The sequence below is a fragment of the Pipistrellus hanaki genome, assembly GCF_964339955.1.
Source record: "Pipistrellus hanaki genome assembly, chromosome: 5".
NCBI classification, from domain to species: Eukaryota; Metazoa; Chordata; class Mammalia; order Chiroptera; family Vespertilionidae; genus Pipistrellus; species Pipistrellus hanaki.
The window spans coordinates 89,933,117-89,953,632 of NC_140507.1; the positions used below are offsets into that span (position 1 = coordinate 89,933,117).

Consider the following 20,516-nt stretch of genomic DNA (forward strand, 5'->3'; position numbering starts at 1 on the left):
CCACCCTCTCTTCGCTGATGGTACCATAACTTGCTTTGTTCATTGGTAACCAGGTGAGGAATTGTGCTTGCACTTCCCCATACTACTGCGTGCGTCCTATGGCCAAACCCGGACCTGCTGGCCGCATGACCACAGCCGCCCTGGGGTGGGGCCACTGGAGACCACCCACCGCAGCTGACCGGGTGTGAGGACACAGAGAATCTATCACCTGTGTAGGAGGGGAGGGGAGGGCGGTGCAGGCCGCTGAGAGCCACGTCCACGTGTAAGTGAGCGCGTGACCTGCCAGGGCCCCAGGCGCCCAGAGAGCGGCGGAGCGGAGCCCCCTGGAGCCTGAGCCGCAGGGGCAAACCATGTGCTGAGGTTCCAGCGCGCGAGGCGCTGGCGTTGGTGCTGCCCGGTGCCGCGTGCGCTGGCGCCATCACACCGCGCTGCCGCACCAGGAGGAGTCCCGCGGGCTCCAGCCACCGCACCCAGGGGCCCTCAGCCTCATGGCCACCCTGCCCTCCTGCCCTGGTGCTGGGCCTGGAGCTTCCAGCAAAGCCTCGGGCCTCCTCCTGTTGCTGCTGCTGCTGCTGCCCCGCAGGCACCTCGACAGCGAAGGGGTCACCTTGAGCCAGGCCGTGGGTAGGACCCTAGCATGGTTGTGAGTGGTTCCAGAGGCGCATTCTCCCTCCCCTTCCCTTCCATGTTGGAGACCCCTTTTCCTTGCCTTCCCTTCCGTCCTCACCCTCCCCTGCTCTCTCCTATCCTCCTCTCTGCTTCCCTATTACCCCAGTCTCCCCTCCCCTTTCCTATCCCCCTCACCCCGCCTCCACACACAGACTTCTGGTGCACCGCAATCCTCCCTCCCGCCCCTGGCCCCTGGCCTGGCCTGCTCCTGCACAGCTGCACTCACACGCTCTGTCTCTCTCCACTCAGCCTGCGGCCGGCGCCACGTGCAGGGGAGGATCCTAGGGGGCACGGACGCCCCTGAGGGGAAGTGGCCGTGGCAGGTCAGCGTGCACTACGGGGGCTTCCACATCTGCGGAGGGTCCATCATCGATGAGTACTGGATCCTGTCAGCAGCCCACTGCTTTAGCAAGTGAGTGGTGCCGAATGCCATTCCCCGGAGGTCCAGGGACTGACCATGCAAGACAGGTGGAGCGGGACAATTGGAATTGGAGAGAGAGTGGGCCTAGCACACAGCTCCAAACTCAATAGCTTCTGACACAGGGCCGGGGTGTGTGTGTGCGGGGGAGGAGGGGGGGCCGCGGGGGTCCTTAGGCCCATCTGTTCTTTGAGATAGGCGTGGAGCCAAATCATAGGATGAGAGCTGAGGAGAGGAGACACACCATAGGGCGGCTGAGACGCTCACAGGAGAGATGGAGGGGCCACATCATCGTATGAAAGGAGAGAAAACACATCATAGGATGGGAGGAGAGGAGACATAGGAGGAGAGGAAATACGTCCCAGGATAAGATGGGAGGAGAGGAGACTCAGAGCATGAGAGGGGAGGGGAGGAGAAGAGGCACATCACAGGGTGAGAGCTGAGGAGAGACTGACCTCTGGACAGGCCACTTTTCACCTGATGAGCTCATCCTGGGCTGTTGGTGGCCAGCAGATCCTGATGGTTTCCCACGGGCCCACGTCAAGACTTCTCTGGGGGACATTTTCCCAAACAACCAAATCCCCACGGTCCTGCAAGGATTACTCTTCCACATCTTGACTGAGAGCCTGAACACCAAGCTGCCTCTCTCCCAGGCCTCCCTGTGTCAGTGAGCTCATAATGGTGGCTCCTCTCCCCAGGTTCAAGGTGCTTGAGCCACTGTGCCTTTGTTCTCTGTCCCCACAGGAACAGGAGCTCTGAGGCATTTGATATGTATGTGGGCCTTGTGAACCTCAAGCTCGCAGGCAACCATACCCAGTGGTTTGAGGTGAATAAGGTTATTATTCATCATACATTTGAAATGTACCACCCTCTTGGAGGTGACGTCGCTCTGGTGCAGCTGAAAAGTCCAATTGTATTCTCTGACTCTGTACTCCCCATCTGCATTGCAACCCCAAACATGAACCTGAAGAATCTTACCTGCTGGGTGACAGGATGGGGACTCATCTCCCAAACAGGTAAGAGAACAAAATGAAGCATCAACCCCACCACCCCCTTTTTATTTCTTTTCTTTCTTTCTTTCTTTCTTTCTTTTTTTTTTTTTTTTTTTTTGAGCTTGTGGAAGGATGGTGGCTCTATGGCATTAAGGAAAGAAAGTGTTCTGTCCCTTACGGAGTTGCAGGTATCTGAGGACTGCAATCCCAACCTATTTCTCTGGAGTTTTGTTTTATCTCTGGCTGACTTTGTTGTATACAAAGAAATAGTTACTTCTACTTTGAGTGTGGACTTAATAATTTAGTTTATTAAGACCAAAATTTTCAAAGTTTCCTAAGATAGTAAATTTAACTTAATCCTTTTAGCCTATTAAAAAAAACTTACTAGTTATTCTCATTTTGTGCCTAAAAACCTTGTATTTTCTTTGTAGGCTTGTACTTAGAATTTTTTAAAAAATATATTTTTATTGATTTTTTACAGAGAGGAAGGGAGAGAGAGAGAGAAACGTCGATGAGAGAGAAACATCGACCAGCTGCCTCTTGTACACCCCCTACTGGGGATGTGCCCGCAACCAATGTACATGCCCCTGACTGGAATCGAACCTGGGACCTTTCAGTCTGCAGACTGATGCTCTATCACTGAGCCAAACCCGTTTCGGCTGTACTTAGAATTTTTATGGCTAGGTAAAAGATGCTTTTAAATTGTATTTGCTAATCAGTGATAGTTTTGATTTTTGCACATTGACCTTGTTTCTAGCCAACTCATTGAACTAATTTTTAATAGCTGGTCAATTGATTATTGGCTGTTCTATATATTATTTTTCCTTTGAGATTTTTTTCCATTTTCCTTATTTTTTAAAAATATTTTTGAGATTATTATAGATCTCCCCTCCCCCCCCCGCCCCTCCCCCCCCCCCCCCCCCCAGTCTCCATTGTCCCATCCATCCAGTTCCTGCCCCTGGCCCAGGCCTTCCTTCACCATCATATTGTCTGTGTCCATAAGTAATGTATATATGCATACAAATTCTTTGGTCAATCACTATCCCCTCCCTTTCCTCTGAGATTCATTGGTCTGTTCCATACCTTTGGTTCTATTTCATTCACCAATTTATTTTGTTCATTATATTCCTTGTTCATTTTTTTAGATTTAATTATTGATAGATGTGTATTTATTGCCTTTTTATTGTTCATATTTTTTATCTTTTTTCTTTTGCTGCTGCTGCTTCTTTTTCTTCTTCTTACTGCTTTTCTGCTGCTTTTAAGATTTTTCTCTTTGTCTTTAACCTTTGTCATTTATATTATAATGTGTCTTGGTGTAAGCCTCTTTGGGTTCCTAGACTTGTAAGTCTATTTCTTTCATCAGTTAGGAGAAGATTACTATCATTATTTCTTCAAATGGGTTTTCAATATCTTGCTCTCTCTCTCTTCTTCTTCTGGCATCCTCATGATGTGAATATTGGTATGCTTGAAGTTGTCCCAGAGGCTCCTTACACTAACTTCATATTTTTTTATTCTTTTTTTCTTTTTGCTCTTCTGATTGGGTGTTTTTGCTGCCTATTTATTTATTTATTTATTTATTTTTAAAATATATTTTATTGATTTTTCACAGGGAGGAAGGGAGAAAGATACAGAGTTAGAAACATCGATGAGAGAGTCATCGATCAGCTGCCTCTTGCACACCCCCTACTGGGGATGTGGCCGCAACCCAGGTACATGCCCTTGACCAGAATCGAACCTGGGACCTTTCAGTCTGCAGGCCAACGCTTTACCATTGAGCCAAAGCGTTTTTGGCATTGCTGCCTATTTTAAATCATTGATTTGATTTCAAAATCCTCTATTGTTGAATCCCTGTAAATTATTTTTTATTTCAGTAAGTTTATGCTTAATATTTGACTGGTCCTTTTTCACGTCTCGAAATTCTCACTAAGATCCTTGGAATTCTCAGTAAGTCCCTTGAAGCTCTCATTATTAAGATCTTTGAGCAACCTTATAACCATGGTTTTGAATTCTATATCTAGTTGTTTGCTTGCTTCCATTTTATTTAGTTCCTTTTCTGGAGATTTCTTCTGTTCTTTCATTTGTGTGGACTGTGTGCACAGTCTTGTTATAGTTGAGCCTTGATTGCTATTGGGTCACTGGGAGAAGTTGACCATGAAGGCCGATTGCCTCTGAGAACCACTCCTATGCAGGAGACACCCCTGTGGAGCAGGACTTGCTTCAGTGGGGCTTTGGTACTCACTGAGTCTGCCCCTTGAGTGTGTCATTTGTGGATGTGAAGAGTTGTAATCTGTGTGGTCTGAAGCTGGTGCACTGGTTCTGGGGCCTCCCAGTAGATGCAAAGTTAGTCACTACCTGAGGCCACCCATCAGGAGCTACAGAGCAATCTGCATATGGCTGTTACTTGTGTTGGGCTTGGAAGTGCCCAGGTGAGGCCAAGCTGTCTTGGGCCTCTTATTGATAGGCATGGGACATGCTGACACCAGCTTGTTTGAGAGATTTTTAGAAAAGTCTGAAGCCTGAGCCAGAATAGGTCATTCAAATTGAAAAGCCTCTGAAAACAGCTTGGGTGGGGCTACAAATTGAATGGGACCAGGGCTGAGCAGACAGTGTGAATCAGGCTGATTGCTGGGAGCTCCACTGTATGTAACTAATTGTGTGCTTTTTCTTACTGTTAAGATTCTCTCTTTGTCTTTAATCCTTGATAAGAACTATCTCTCTTCACAGATGTGTCTTGGTGTGGACCTCTTCAAATTCAGTTTTTGGGGCTGTCTGTGCTTTCTGGATTTGTATATCTATTTCCTTCCACACGTTAAAGAAGTTTTCAGTCATTATTTATTCAAATAGATTCTCAGTCCCTTTTTCTCTCTCTTCTTCTTCTGGTACATTTATGATGTGAATGTTGTTATATTTGATGTCTCAGAGGTTCCTTAAGATATCATCATTTCATTAATATTTTTTTCTGCTATTCTAATTGGGTGTTTTCCACTACCCTATGTTTTAAATCACTTATTGCATCTTCTGTTTCATTTAATCTACTGTTTATTCTGCCCAATATAGTCTTTGTTTCTGTTATTGTATTCTTCATTTCTGACTGGTTGGGTTTTATGGTTTCTATGTCTTTTTTATGTTTACTATTTCTTTGTTGAAGTTCTTTTAGTGAATAATTCTCTTCCTCCCCTATATTCACTAAACATCCTTATAACCAATATTTTGAACTCTGCTTCCATTTTGTTTAGATCTCTTTCTGGAATTTTCTTCTGTTCTTTCTTTAGGGACATTTTTCTTTGTCCCCTAATTTTGACTGTTTTTCTATTTTTGCTTCTATATGTTAGAAGCAAAATGGTTGTTTGTAGTAGGTGTCTTGGCATAATGGTTGTTTGTAGTAGGTGTCCTATGAGGCCCAGTGGTGCAGTCTCCCTGGTCACCTGAGCCAGGTTTTCTTAAAGTGTTCCTTTTGTTGATTGTGTATGCTCTTTTCTTGTATTTGAGCCTTGATTGCATATTACTTAGTGGGGTGAACCTCAGGCTAACTTGGTGTGCGAACTGGCCATGACCACAGTGCACGAGCTGCTAAGCTGGGGCTTATCCCATGGAGCAAGATTTGCTCCAGCATAATTCTGGTGCCTGCCAAGACCACCTTTTGGGTGTGCCATTTAAGGACTTAATCATGTGGTGCTCTGTTGTGGTCTGAAGCTGACCACCTGATGTGTTGGTTCTGGAGCCTGGTGCAATCCAAAGTCAGCCAATGCCTATACCCAGCCCATGGGCACCTGGTAGGAGCTACAAAATGACTGATTTGCAATTTTTAGCTGCCTGTGCTGGGCCTAGAGGCATATGGGAGAGGCTATACTGTGAACCAAAGCTGGTTGCCATTAGTGCCAGGCCTGTGTGGATGCTCATCAAGAGGTACAGGGCATCCCTAGCTGGTTTGGCTTAGTGGATAGAGCATCAGCCTGTGAACTGAAGGGTTCTAGGGTTCAAATTTGGTCAAGGGCACATGCCCAGGCTGTGGGCTCAATCCCCAGTAGGGGGCGTGCAGGAGGCAGCCTATCAATTATTCTCTCTCATCATTAATGTTTCTATCTCTCTCTCCTTCTCCCTTCCAATCTGAAATCAATAAAAAGTATATATATAGAGAGGTACAGGGCACTCAGAGACCAGGTGCCACCTGCATAGGGCTTGTGGATCTTAGAGAATTTTTAGAAATGCCTGCAGTCTGGGCCACAGTCAACTGCAGTTGCAGAAAGAAACTTGGATAGTGCATGAGTGGGGTTAGGTGGGGTCTCAGGGAGTCACCAGGGCAAGAGGAGTAGTGTTCTCTAAGTTAATGCAGATTCAGATTTGGTGCCTGTTTGTACCTGCAGCTGTGTGGCAGAAGGGCTCTTCACAGAACCAATGGCAACTTCTCTAGCCCTCATCCTGAAGCCACACAACTCAGTTTCTTCTCATATTTCCCTAGTATCTTTCGAGCTGCTGTCCCTTTGCTGGAACTTAGGATGAGTGTTTGTGAGTGAGTGAATCTGTTTGCAGGCCCCTTAAGAGGATGCCTGGATTTCTAGCAGCCCACTGTCTCACCTGGACAGAATCCCCGCCGATTTTCACAGGCAGATGTTGTGGGGACTCATCTTCCTGGCACCGGTACTTTGGGCTGGGGAGCCTGTTGTGGGCTTGGGACCCCTTGCTCCTAGTGGGGACCCTGCAGCCAAGATATCCTTCCTGATTCTCAACTGCCACAGGTGGGTATGGGACCGGCCTGTTTTACATATCCACCCCTCCTACCAGTCTCAGCATGGCTTTTTGCTTATATCCTTAGTTATAGGAGTTCTATTCAGTTAGTCCTCAGGTGGTTCTCAAGGATGGTTGTTTTATAATTTGTCATTTTGATGTGGTCATGGGAGGGAGTGGGCACAGTGTTTACCTACTCTACCATCTTGACCAGAAGTTGAGTGGTTCCCTTTGTATTCCATATCATACCAGACTCTAGACAGATAAATTAGGCAATAAAAATAAATAAAAGGCTTCCAAATTGATAAGAACTATCTCTCTTCACAGATGACAGAATCCTATAAATAGAAAATCCCAATGAATCATCAAAAACAACTACAGATAATAATAAATTCAGCAGTTAGAGAGTTCAAGGTTACAAAAAAAAAAATCAGTTGTGTTTCTATACACCTTAATGAGCAATTTAAAAAGGAAATTAATAAAACAATATCATATCACCCAAAAGAAAAATTACTTATGGATAAGTTTAGCCAAGGAGATGAATGATTTATATACTAAAAATATTGCAGTAAAGAATTTTAAAAGACTTAAATAAATGTAAAGACAGCTCATATTCCTGGATTTTGAAGACTTAATGTTTTTAAGATGCCAACACTACCCAAAGTGATCATGATTGCATTTGATATAGATTGCATTAAGTGATATGTAATGCGATCTCTATCAAAATTCCAAAATTGTGCAGAAATGGAAAAGCTGATTCTCAAAATCTTATGGACTCAGCCGAAACCGGTTTGGCTCAGTGGTAGAGCATCAGTCTGGGGACTTAAAGGTCCCAGGTTCGATTCCTGTCAAGGACATGTACATTGGTTGCGGGCACATCCCCGGTAGGGGGTGTGCAGGAGGCGGCTGGTCGATGTTTTTCTCTTATCAACGTTTCTGGCTTTCTATCTCTCTTCCTTCCTCTCTGTAAAAAATCAATAAAATGTATTTTTTTAAAAATCTTATGGACTCAGAAGGGGCCCTGAATAGCCAAAACAGCCTTGGAAAAGTAGAGCAAAATTGGAGTTCTAATGCTTCCTGATTTCAATTTTACTACAAAGCTACAATAATGAAAAGAATATGTTTCTATCATGAGGACAGACATATAGACCAACGGAATAGAATGGAAGTCCAGAAATAAACCTATACATCTGTGCCAACTAAATTTTGACGAGGGCTCCAAGTTAATTCATTGGGGAAAGAATAACTTATTTAACAAATGGTGTTAAGACAACTGTATATCCAGCTGTACAAAAATGAAGTTAATCCTTACCTCACACCATATACAAAATTTTAAATGGATGTGCAACCTAAATATGAGTTGAAACCATAAAACTCTTAGAAGAAAAAGAGTGGTAAATCTTTGGATTTGGCCTTGGATTCTTAAATATGCCTCATGTTAAACTTCATGTTTATAAAATTATGCAGTCTGTATTCCTTTGTGTATACCTTCTTTCTCTCAACCTACTGTTTTTTTTTATTCATTCACTAGAGGCCCGGTGCCCAAAATTTGTGCATGGGGCAGGGAGGCATTTCTCAGCCTGGCCTGCACCCTCTCCAATCTGGGGCCCCTTGGGAGGTGCCTGACTGCCAGTTTAGGCATGATCCTACAGGAGACATCCCTCTCACAATTCGGGATGACTGGCTCCTAACCACTCACCTGCCTGGTTGCCCCTAACTCCTCTTCCTGCCTGCTTAATTGTCCCTAACTGTCCTCCCCTGCCAGCCTGATCGCCCCTAACTGCCCTCCCATGCCTTCCTGATCTCACTCTCAACTGCCCTCCCCTGCAGGCCTGATCTTGCTCCCAACTGCCCTCCCCTGCTGGCCTGACTTCATCCCCAAATGCCCTCCCCTGCAGGACTGATTGCCCCTAATCCCCTGCTGGCCTTATCTCACCCCCAACTGCCTTACACCCCCCCCTAAACCCCCCCCCCCTCCCGCCAGCCTGATTGCTCCTAACTGCCTCTGTCTTGGCCCCCACCACCACTGCTTTGTCCAAAAGGAAGTTGGACATCTGAAGGATGGCCAGTCAACCCGGTCTAATTAGCATATACCCTTTTATTAGTATAGATGTTGTTCACATGGTAATTTATCTTATTTTTCTGTCACATGATGTTCCATTTTATGAACATAGCAAACATATTCTCTCCATATTCCTGGAGATGAATATCTGGGTTGTCTCCAGTGTTTAGGTCATATGAATACATCTAAAACAATTATTATGGTACTAGTCTTTCAATGAACTCACACACTTGTTTATGTTGGAGCTATACTTGGAAGTAGAATATGTTGGTTATAACTTTATTAGAAAAATCTCAACAGCATTCTAAACTGGCTGTGTATTTTACATTCCCATTATCAGTGTATGCAATGCATGAGACCACTAGTTGCTCTACATCCTTGCCCAAATTTGTAGTGTTTGTCTTTTTCACTTCAGCTATGCTGATCATTGTGTAGTGATAGCTTCCTGAGGTTTTATGATTTGTTGGAATTTTTTATATATGCTGGATACATGTACTTGGGTAGCTATGCAACATTCTCCGCTATACTATGGCTTGCTTTTTAAATTCCATAATATGTCTTTTAATTGGAAAAGGTTTTTAATTTTGACAAAGTCCAATTTATCATTTTCCTTTTAAATGTATGACATTTTGCATCATGTTTATGACAACCTCTTGTAAGGTCATGAAGATAATTATCTTCATTTATTCTAGAAGCATTGTGTATTAAATTTTTACACTTCTTTATAGGATCTATCAACATTAATTTTTTGCATGTGATGTGAGAAAAATATTAAAGATCACTCCCCACCCCCCCATATTGATACCACTTGCTCCAGCACCATTTGTAAGACCTTCTTGCCCACAGAATTATATTAGCACCTTTGTCAAACATTGTGTGATAATATGTATGTGGGTTTACTTCTGGGTTTCCTGTTCTGCCACTGGAGTCTCTACTGTCAGCAATGCTGCAGTATCATCCTATATAATAAAAGGCTAATATGCAAATTGACCGAACAGCAGAATGACTGGTTGCTATGACACGCACTGACCACTGGGGGAAAGACGTTCAATGCAGGAGCTGCCCCTTGGTAGTCAGTGCACTCCCACGGGGGGGGGGGGGGGGGCGCTGCTCAGCCAGAAGCCCAGCTCATGGCTGGTGAGTGCAGCAGCAGTGGCAGGAGCCTCTCTCGCCTCTGCGGCAGCACTAAGGATGTCCAACTCCCGGCATAGGCCTGCACCCCTAAGCCATCAGTCGGACATCCCCCAACGGCTGCTGGACTGTGAGAGGGTGCAGGCTGGGCTGAGAGGACCCCCCCAAGTACAAGAATTTCATGCACCAGGCCTCTAGTAACTGCATAATAAGTTTGTAGGTATAAGTCCTCTACAGCTATTTCTCTGCCTCAGGATCATCACAGCACTTGGGGTCCTTTGTATTTTCATTTGAATTTTAGAATCAACTCCCCAGACTCTACAATATGCCTGCCAGGATTTCAAATGACTCATTGTTTCCCATGCTTCCTGCATGCCCCCTCTCTGGGCACATTAGGACGCCTTAGGATTTCTAGAGTCCCGCTTGTTCAGCAGGGAACATCTGGGCACAATCTTAATTCTTTCAAGATTTCAACAAAGGCATGGACAGCCAAGCCCTGGATTGAGAGCAAAACAGTTTCATTTCCAATCCAGAGGACTGAGCCCACCAGTAAAATCCCGCCCACTGCTTCCTGTGTTGCTGGCAATCTTGGGATGGTTTTTACATTTTTTAATAGTTGATATAAAACCAAAAGAAGAAGATTTATGAAACGTGAAAATTTTATTAATTTCAAAGTTCCTTGCCCAAAAATACATTTTCATTTGAACACACACGCTCATTCACGTCAGTATTGTCTATGGCTGTGCTCCTGCTCCAGTGGCAGAGTGAGTACCTGTCAAAGCCTCAAATATTCACTTATGGTCACTTCCAGGAAGTTTGTTGACCCATTCTTTATCATATACCTTCTTGTCTCTGCTTGAGAATTGGTGTGTTCTATTCTGAGTTCATCTTCTTTTATAGTAACTTATACTCAGCCAGAAGCAAGCTCTTTAAAAAAAAATGTTTTTATTGATTTTAGAGAGAAAGGGAGACGGATGAAGAGATAGAAACATCGATGAGAGAGAAACATCCTGCATGCCGCCTACTGGGGATCAAGCTACAACCTGAGCATGTTCCCTGACTGGGAATCAACCAGCAACCTGTTGGTTCATGGGTTGACACTCCACCACTGAGCCACTTCAGAACACAGGCCACCATTTTCCCAACCTTTCTGACCCATTTCTTTTCATTTTTTTCTAGATTTTACTTTAGGAACCTTTTCCCATCTACTAGGTCCCAAAACCAATGCCACATTTATTTTTTATTTTTATGGCAACCTCCAATTCCTAGGTACCAATTTTGTGGTATGTATATACTAGTATTGACACAATAACATTGCATTACAATGAACTGTAAAAGCCTGCTGTGCATGGTGGCAGGCATTCATTTAGCTCACCCGGCTGTGGGTGACCTGTGATAGACTAGCTGGAGCATGGGACTCTGATCCAGGCATCTTTCATTGTAAATGTTTTAAAATATATTTCATTGATTTCAGAGAGAAAGGAGAGGGAGAGAGAAATAGAAACATCAACAATGAAAGAGAATCATTGATCAGCTGCCTCCTGCATACCCCCTACTGGGGAATGAGCCCACAACATGTGACATGTTTTTTTTTGCTTCTGCATTTTGGTTGCTTCTCTGTGTTTATTTCTGTGTGTTATGTAGAGCTTCTATGTCTCCTGGAATTGGTAGAGTGGCCTTGTGTAGTAGGTATCTTGTAGGGGCCAGTAGCTCAGCCTCCCCAGTCACTTTATCTGGGCAGCCTAGATGCATCCCTGTGTGGGATGTGTGCACAGTCTTATTGTAGTTGAGCTCTTATTGCTGTTGGATCACTGGGAGGAGTTGACCTCCAGGCCAATTGACTGTGAGGGCCAGCTGTGACTACAGTGGAAGAAGTGCTGTGCAGGAGAGACCCCTATGAGCAGGACTTGTTTCAGTGGGGCTTTGGTGCTCACTGAGTCTGCCCCTTGAGTGTGTCACTCATAGATGTGTAGAGTTGTAATCTGGAATGGGCTAAATCTATCCACCATATGTACTAACTCTAGGGCCCTTCTGGAGGTGCAAAGTCATCCAATTCCTATGTCCTGCCTGGGTCCACCCATCAGGAGCTACAGAGCAATCTGCAGATGTGTTGGGCTTGGAAGTGCCCAGGAGAGGCCAAGTTGTGAAACAAGGCAGACTGCTGCTAGTAACAGGCCTAGGGATTCTTATTGAGTGGTTTGGGGCATGCTGATGCCAGCTGCTGCTAGTTTGAGAGATTTTAGGAAAGTCTGAAGCCTGAACCAGGACAGGCCACTCATATGGAAAAGCTCTGCAAACAGATTGGGTAGGGCTGAAAATTGGGTGGTATGGGATCTTAGGGAATCACCAGGGCATAAGGAACAGTGTGAGCCAGATTAATGGAAACTCAGATTTGGCATCTCCCAGTCAGCTCTGCAAAAGGGAAAGTCTTGGCATATGAGCAATGACCACTGCGAACACCCCTGTCTGAGAGAAAGCCATCCTGAGTTCTTTCTCTGATGTCAGACAATCCAGTTCCTCCCTGTATGTCCCTGGATCCACCCAAGCAGCTGCCTCAGCACTGTAGCTCAGAGGGAGCAAGTTCTCTGTAAGTACACTGGCCAGTCCCTTAAGAGAAACAATAGGGACTCCAGCAGGCTCCATGTCACTCAACCACAATCCCCACTGGTTTTTATAGCCTGAAATTATGGGACTTCTCTTTCCAGCACTGGAACCCTGTGCTGAGGGGTCTGGTGTGGGTCCGGAACCCCTTGTTCCTCATGGAAGGTCTCCTCAGCTTAGATATCCCTCCTGATTAAAAAAGATGTCACACATGGTTGTCAGACTAGCCTGATCTACATCTCCACCCCGCCTACCAAACTCAATGTGCTTTCTTCTTTAATTTTACAGTTATAGGATATCCATTCAGCCAGATTTCAGGCAGTTCTGAATGATGGTTATTCTGTTGTTTAGTTGTCATTTTTATGTGGTTGTGGGAGGCAGTGAGTACTGCATTTGCCTATGCCACCATCTTGGTTCCGGGCCCCTATATCTATCCAAAAATATTTATTGTGTTAAAATACACATAACATAAAATATCCCATCCTAATAATTTTTAAGTGTACAGTTCAATGATATAAAATACATTCACATCATTATACAGCCATTGCCAATGATAATCACTAGAATTCTGTTTATCCTGTAAATCAAAATGTATACTCATTAAACAGTAAATCCTCATTTTCCCCTTTTCACCAGCTACTGGCAACCACCATTATACTTCCTGTATTTATAACTTTGACTAAGCTCCTTCATAAAGTGGACTCATTCAGTATTTGTCCTTTTGTGATTGGCTAATTGCACTTAGCACAGTGCCCTCAAGGTTTGTTCATGTTGTAACAAATTTTCAGTATTTTCTTCCTTTGGAATTCTAAATAATATTCAATTGTATGTGTATGCCATATTTTAATATGTTGTGGACGCTTGGTTTGCTATTGTTAATAATGCTTCTATGAACATGGGTGTGCAAATATCTCTTCAAGACCCTGCTTTCAAATATTTGGGGTATATGGCCAGAAGTGGAATTGCTGGGTTAAATGATAACCCTATTTTTAATTTTTTGAGGAACCTACATACTGTTTTCCCCAGTGGCTGTACCATTTTTATTCCTACCAACAGTGCACAAGAGTTTCAATTTCTCCACATCCTTGTTTTCTGTTTTTGATAGTAGCCATTTTAATGGGTGTGAGGTGATACTTCATAGTACTAATTTGCTTTTCCCTTATGATTAGTAATGTTGAGCATATTCTCATGTGCTTATTGGCTCTTTGTATCTCCTCTTTGGAGAAATGTCTATCACAGTCTTTTGAATCAGGTTGGTTGTTTTGTTGTTGAATTTTAGGAGCTCTCCATATATTCTGGATATTAACCCCTGATCAGATATATGATTTGAAAATATTTTCTCCCATTCTGAGGGGTTGCCTTTTTACTCTAGAAGTGTCTTTTCATATACATTTTAAATTTCTCATGAAGTCCAATTTGTCTATTCTTTTGTGGCCTGTGCCTTTGGTGTCATGATAAGGAAATCACTGCCAATTTCCAATGTTATGAAGCTTTTGTCCTATATTTTAAAATCTATAGAGACTTAATTTGTGTCCTAACATATTATCTATCCAGGAAAATGCCCCATGTATATGTATATTGAGATGATGTATATGTTGTTGTTGGGTGAAGTGTTCAGTATGTGTCTGTTATATCTAGCCAGTGTACTGTGATGTTTCTGTGATGTTTAAGTCCTTTACCTCCTTCCATGTCTGGTTGTCCTTTAATGAAGGTGAGGTATTGAAGTCTCAAACTATTATTATAGAACTGTCTACTTTACCCTTCAATTTTATGGGGCTCTGCTTCATATATTTTAATGGTGTGTCAATAAGTTGAGTAAATTGTTTATGATTGTTCTATTTTCTTGTCCTCATGATAGCAGATCCCTGTGCCTGTGGTAGCAAGTAGAACAGGCAAAACCATGGTGTAACTGGTGTAGTTCTTGAACCCAGAGGACTTTCAAAGACATGGGCCTTGTTTCTGTCCTTCCTCCAGAGCAGTGGACCCGTGCCAGGCCCTGGGGCAAGAGTATATGATGTGCTGCCCCTCAGTGGTGGAAGGACTCTGCTCTGTGTGCAAGCTCTGTTTTCTGGGTCCCCAGTGGCAGTTGGCTATCTCTTCTGGTCCTGAGGAACCTTCTCTCTGGTCCTACCTCCTCCCCCTTCTCCCCCCCGTATTTCTCATGAGCTCCCACTGAATGCCCTCCTGTTATGATGGAATGACCAACTGCCCCCCTGCCGGCCTGATCACCCCTAACTGTCTTGTGTTTTCCTGTTTCCTGAGCTGGTACATTGCCAGCACTGAAGAATTCATTGCATTTACAGCTGACTTATTCCCACTCATGTCTGTGCTGTACTTCTCCTTTTGTGTCCGGTGAAAGGTGAAACAGTCTGTGCCAGGCTCATCACTATGGTCCTCTGTCTGCCTAGTTCTGTGTGGCCTCAGCATCCCTGTGAGCATAATGGGGATATTTTCTCCCACCTCAACACTGCCTCCCTCAGTGTCCTTGGCATCCCATGAGACTCTTCATTCTTGGCCCATTGGAACTCAGCTTCCAGCCCCGCTGAGCTCTGAGTACTGTGACGTCCAACCTGGCCACTCTGCCCTCTGTGGAGATGTACCCTCTACATTCCTGGCTCAGGGTCCTGCAGCAGACCACGGAAAATCAGCCCCCTGTGCGGCCTCTGGGGCTCTCTTCCCCTGGAACACCCTCCTCCTGGCATCCATCCGCCTTGCAGATTCCAGCTGCCTGTGTTCTTTGCATTTCAGGCCTCAAAAGTGCTCTAGGCCAGTGTTTTTCAACCTTTTTTGGGCAAAGGCACACTTGTTTCATGAAAAAAATCACGAGGCACACCACCATTAGAAAATGTTAAAAAATTTAACTCTGTGCCTATATTGACTATATATAAAGTAATTCTCTTGAATAGGAATCAAATAAACACAAAGAAAGTATTTTATAATTACTTTATTATGAAATATTAAGTAAACAAAATAGTGAAAAATTATAAAATTCTTGTCTTGTCTGCACCTACGGCACACCAGGCAACATCTCGCGGCACACTAGTGTGCTGCAGAACAGCAGTTGAAAAACGCTGCTCTACGCAGGATGTGGAGCCCTTTTAGACCTCATCTCCTCTGTTCTCTCTTCTAAGTGGCCACACCAAAAGTCCATAGATAGATTTTTAACTGGCTTGGGAGTTTCAAAGTAGTTTCCTAACTGCATTTTCCTGGGTGGCCTCTTCTAACACAACACCCTAAGTCTGTGGACTCTCTATTGCTCTGCATTCTATGTGCACCAACTAATTCTTCTGTGCCTCTTTTCCTGACATTAATTACCTCACCAACACAGCAGCAGCGACCACAGACACTGCTGGCATTCTGCTTTCTATCTCTTCCCCTGAAGGTCCATGTGCATCAGCTCCAAAACAGATTTCCCAAATACAGGTCCCCTTTAACCCTGATCAGAGGGGTTGTCAATCTGTGGGAGCAGCTCCATCCAGTCAGGCTGGCATGGAGCCTTGGGACCCACTCACACATTGGTCAGGAAAGCTTAAACTTTCTGGGACCAATTTTTATATCCCTCGGCACAAAGAGGACACAGGGGTGACGCGCCACAAAACTCAAAGCTTCCTTTCTTGTACATACAGTGCCACCCTACACTCCTCACCCCTACAGCTACCAGGGACAGAGCTGATGGAGTCCGTGCACTCATGCTATAGCAGTGGGAAGACATGCTGCAGGCCTTGATGGGCCTGGCTCTGATGGTTCTTTTATAAAGTTTAATGTGACATTTAAATTCGTATTTCATTGACCAATGCCTGAATCCCAGTGCAGAGAAGGGAGCCATTGGAGGGTAGACAGCAAGAGAAAAAGCCACTGGTTGAGCCAACGGGGCCTTGGATTGGGCTGGGCATGTCCTGAGGAACAGGGTTGGGGAGGACCTCTTACTGGATCTGTGCTTCTTTCTGACAGGTGACACCTCAGACCACCTGCAGGAGTTGCAGGTGTCTCTGATCCCATTCATCTTATGCCAGATGCTCTATGGACACACATCATACATTGTGCCAGACATGATATGTGCCGGGGTCCTTGGGGAACTGAAGACAGCCTGCGAGGTGCATTCTGACTCAGGGATGGGGGCCAAACCCATAACTTTCATGTATTCCATCTGCTTAAAGCCATAGGGGATATTTGTACTGAATGGGTGGGTGGCCCCCAAAAGCCTGGTCCCTGTGGGGTTCAGAGCACATCGTCATGTGGCCACAGGCTGGACAGAACTGTAAGGTGGCCTGGGTACAGATGGGACACAACCCAGTCAGTGCCCAGTGCCCTGTGGACCCCAATGTTGGCCAAAGGGGCCTTGCCTGCTGACTATCACCCTGGGCATCTGCTCTGCCTTCCCACAGCAGGGCCTGGCACTGGCCAGGTGGGGCTGCGGTGTGAAGGAGCTCTGGACTGGCCCTAGAGCACATGTGTCAAACACAAGGCCCTCGGGCCAAATCCAGCCCGCCAGGCCTTACAATGTGGCCTGCACCGCGCTGTCATCACTGCACTCCGCTGTCAGTTTATGACATTGTCAGTTTATGACTGTTCAGTAAACCATTCGGCCCGCGATTTAGGCTGGATTTTAGATTTTGGCCCCTTCTCTGATTGAGTTCGACACCCCTACCATAGAGGATTGGGCTCTGGGCCGTACTCATGCAGGGGGCAGCAGGCCCCAGGCTCTGGGTTCACAGGAAACTCCTCTTTTCTTCCAGGGTGATTCTGGGGGCCCACTCGTCTGTGAATCCAACCACACATGGGTGCAAATTGGAATAGTGAGCTGGAGCCGTGGTTGCCTGTTCCCCATGTATCCTACAGTTTTTTCTCGTGTCTCCCGTTTCTCCATATGGATCCATCATCAGATAGCATTAACACCCATACCTCCTCAGCCGCTCCCCACCTTCTCCTCCTCTCTAGGGGCCTCTGTCCATGTCCTTATGACCATGATGACCTTCCTGACAATGTTGTGAGGGCAAGACCCTTACCCTGGCTTTCTCATGCTGCATGCCCCGGTCCCTGCCCATCTCAGCCCCTCAAGTCTTCAGAAATCTGAGTGAGGTGAGGGCAGCCAGCCAGGACAATTCCGGGTCAGAAAGGAGCTGAGTGGGGCCACACCCCAAGAAGCAGACCCCTTCTCACCACAGAAGAGTCAGGGTGCCCAGGGAGAGCGAGGTGCCTAGGCTGAGTGCTCTGGTACCTGAGATTTGGTCATTTATTAAATATTTACAAAGTGAGCATCCTGGAATTCCTGCGTCTGTCTTTCCACCCGAGTGCTGGCTCCCTCATGCGGACAAGTGGCCTTGTCAGGATGACAGGTGGCAGAGCGAGAGGAGAATTACAAACCGACACAGCGTTTCTAGGACAGCCACACAAATACATGTCTGAGTCTAGATCCAGGCCCCAGATAAAGTTGTTGTTTTAATACAACTACCAGGAACACAGCGTTAAGTATAATACTTAACATTACAAATTGAAAATTGGGAAACATGAACTGAGAGCAAGCACATGGAAGGAATTAAAAGGATAAAAGCCGAAATCAACGAACCAAGCAGTAGGAAAACACTCAAGCTAATATTTTAAAAATCTGATTTAAGAAAACAGGAAAAGAAATCACTAACCTAATCAAGATATACTAGTAAAATGAGACCAACACACACACACACACACACACACACACACACACACACACACACACGAAATAACAAGGGGAAATAGCCTTTAAACACAGAAATTTTAAGAAATCATAAGACATATTGTACAACTCTCAATGTAAGTAAATTTAAGATGAAACATTTCACTTTGTAGGAGAAAAAGAAACGAATGAAACTCCAGTAGAGAGAGATGGTTACTAGATCAAATTCCATGGACGAAATGGAGAAATTTAAGAGCTTTCCCCTCCCAGTAAAAGGCCTTGACTGAGATGGTTTCCTTGGAAATCACACCCCACTTTCCACTTCCCCACCTCCTACCCCCACTTAGTGCTGTCCCCACTGTCCAGACGCTGACTGGGAGGAGCACATACCGATGCTCCTTAGCAGCACATGTATATAAGGATATAAATATGATCACACAGGGAAGATTGAGACAACCCAGCTTATGAATTAAGAAATCCCTAGTGAGTTATTAGCAAACATAATCTAACTTTATTTTTAAGTAGTACATTGTAATCAAGTAGGATTTATTCCAGTAATGGAAGGATGATTAATTAGACAATTCCCAGATATAATTCATCATATCTTTGCTTTGCTAAAGAGAATAATACTAATGAAGTCTTTTTATAGTTTATTTTTATAGTGACACTATTACAGAAGTCCCTCCCCACCCACACACACTTAAGTCTTTTAACAAATCCCAATTGCACCCCCCTGCCAGCCTGCTCACCCCCAACTGCACGGCCCTCCCCCACCCCCCTCATCCCCGCCAGCCTGATTGCTCCCAACCGGCATTTGGACATCCCTCTCACAATTCCGGACCGCTGGCTCCTAACCACTCTGCCTGCCAGCCTAATCACCCCTAACTCCCCCCACCCCTGCTGGCCTGCTCACCCCCAACTGCCCCCCTGCCGGCCTGATCGCCCCTAACCCACCTCTGCCTCAGCCCATCACCATGGCTTTGTCTGGAAGGGCATCTGGAAAGTCTCCCAAAAGGTCTCCTGTCTAATTAGCATATTACCCTTTTATTAGTATAGATAGGAGCCAATAGGTAATCTATATATATAAAAGGCCAACATGCCAAGTGTCCCCTATGAATTTGACCAGGAGATCGGGAGCTTGATCACTCCTATGATGTGCGTTGACCACCAGGAGATGGCACGGAAAGAAGGCAGGCCCCGGCAGCAGCTGGCAGATGGGGAAGGGAAACCCTGGGCCGGCAGATGGAAGGCCTTGATTGGCCCTGATCACCAGCCAGGCCTAGGGAGCCTACCCATGCATGAATTTTGTGCACCAGGCCTCTAATCTATCTATCTATCTATCTATCTATCTATATATATATATATATGATTTTTTTATAGAGAGAAAGGGAGAGGGATAGATAGTTAGAAACATCAATGAGAGAGAAACATCGATCAGCTGCCTCTTGCACACCCCCCACTGGGGATGTATCCACAACCAAGGTACATGTCCTTGACTAGAATCAAACCTGGGATTCTTCAGTCTGCAGGCCTATCCACTGGTCAGGGCAAGGTAGCCTTTCTTTAGTGGGTAACGTGGAGTGCATTTCTGCTAAAATTACCGTCAAGGGCAAGCTGCCCCTTTATGCCCTGCTCCTTCCCACAGAAGATGAGCTACTACAGCTGCACAAGAGAAGAGAGCCATCCAGGAAAATGGAAAGGAGTCTTTGAAACTCTCTTGTGAAAAAGACTTGGAGTGGAGTGCCCTGGCTGGTGTTGCTCAGTGGTTACAGCTCAGACCCATGCGTCAAAGGGTCACAGGTTCAATTCTGGATCGAGGGCACATACTGGGTTACAGGTTCAATCTTGGCCCCGGTCAGGACACGTGCAAGGGACAACTAATCTCTCTCTCTCTCTCTCTCTCTCTCTCTCTCCCTTCCACTCTCTCTAAAAATCAATATCCTTGGGTGAGGATTAACAACAAACAAAAGATTTGAAGCATATCTAGAACCCTCAAGAGAAAAATATGAAGCTGCCACGAATAGTAAGAAAATTCAGTACAGTCGCAAGATAAAACATGATAAAATCACTGTATCTTCCAATTAGAAGACGTATATCTGAAAAGAAGACACCAATTATAATAGCAACAAAAAAGGTAAGGTACCTGTGGCCTTAACGAGATGTGAAAATAGATATGGAAAATCTTTAAAATATTCATGGGGGGAGATTTGAATGACTGATAAAAACGTTCATACTGTCAAACAGATCAAGTCAAAATGTGTTAGT

At 45.0% G+C, this 20,516-nt stretch overlaps 1 protein-coding gene across 1 annotated transcript; it reads left to right on the plus strand.

The window, feature by feature from the left end:
* Positions 1 to 488: 488 nt before the first annotated feature.
* Positions 489 to 17,853, plus strand: PRSS38 (serine protease 38; the record flags this gene model as incomplete). Its single annotated transcript, XM_084885381.1, has 5 exons — positions 489 to 620; positions 822 to 1,081; positions 1,832 to 2,103; positions 16,550 to 16,692; positions 17,335 to 17,853. 5 exons carry the CDS (start codon positions 489 to 491, stop codon positions 17,587 to 17,589), a joined length of 1,062 nt encoding a protein of 353 aa, XP_084741507.1. The 3' UTR covers positions 17,590 to 17,853.
* Positions 17,854 to 20,516: the final 2,663 nt, after the last annotated feature.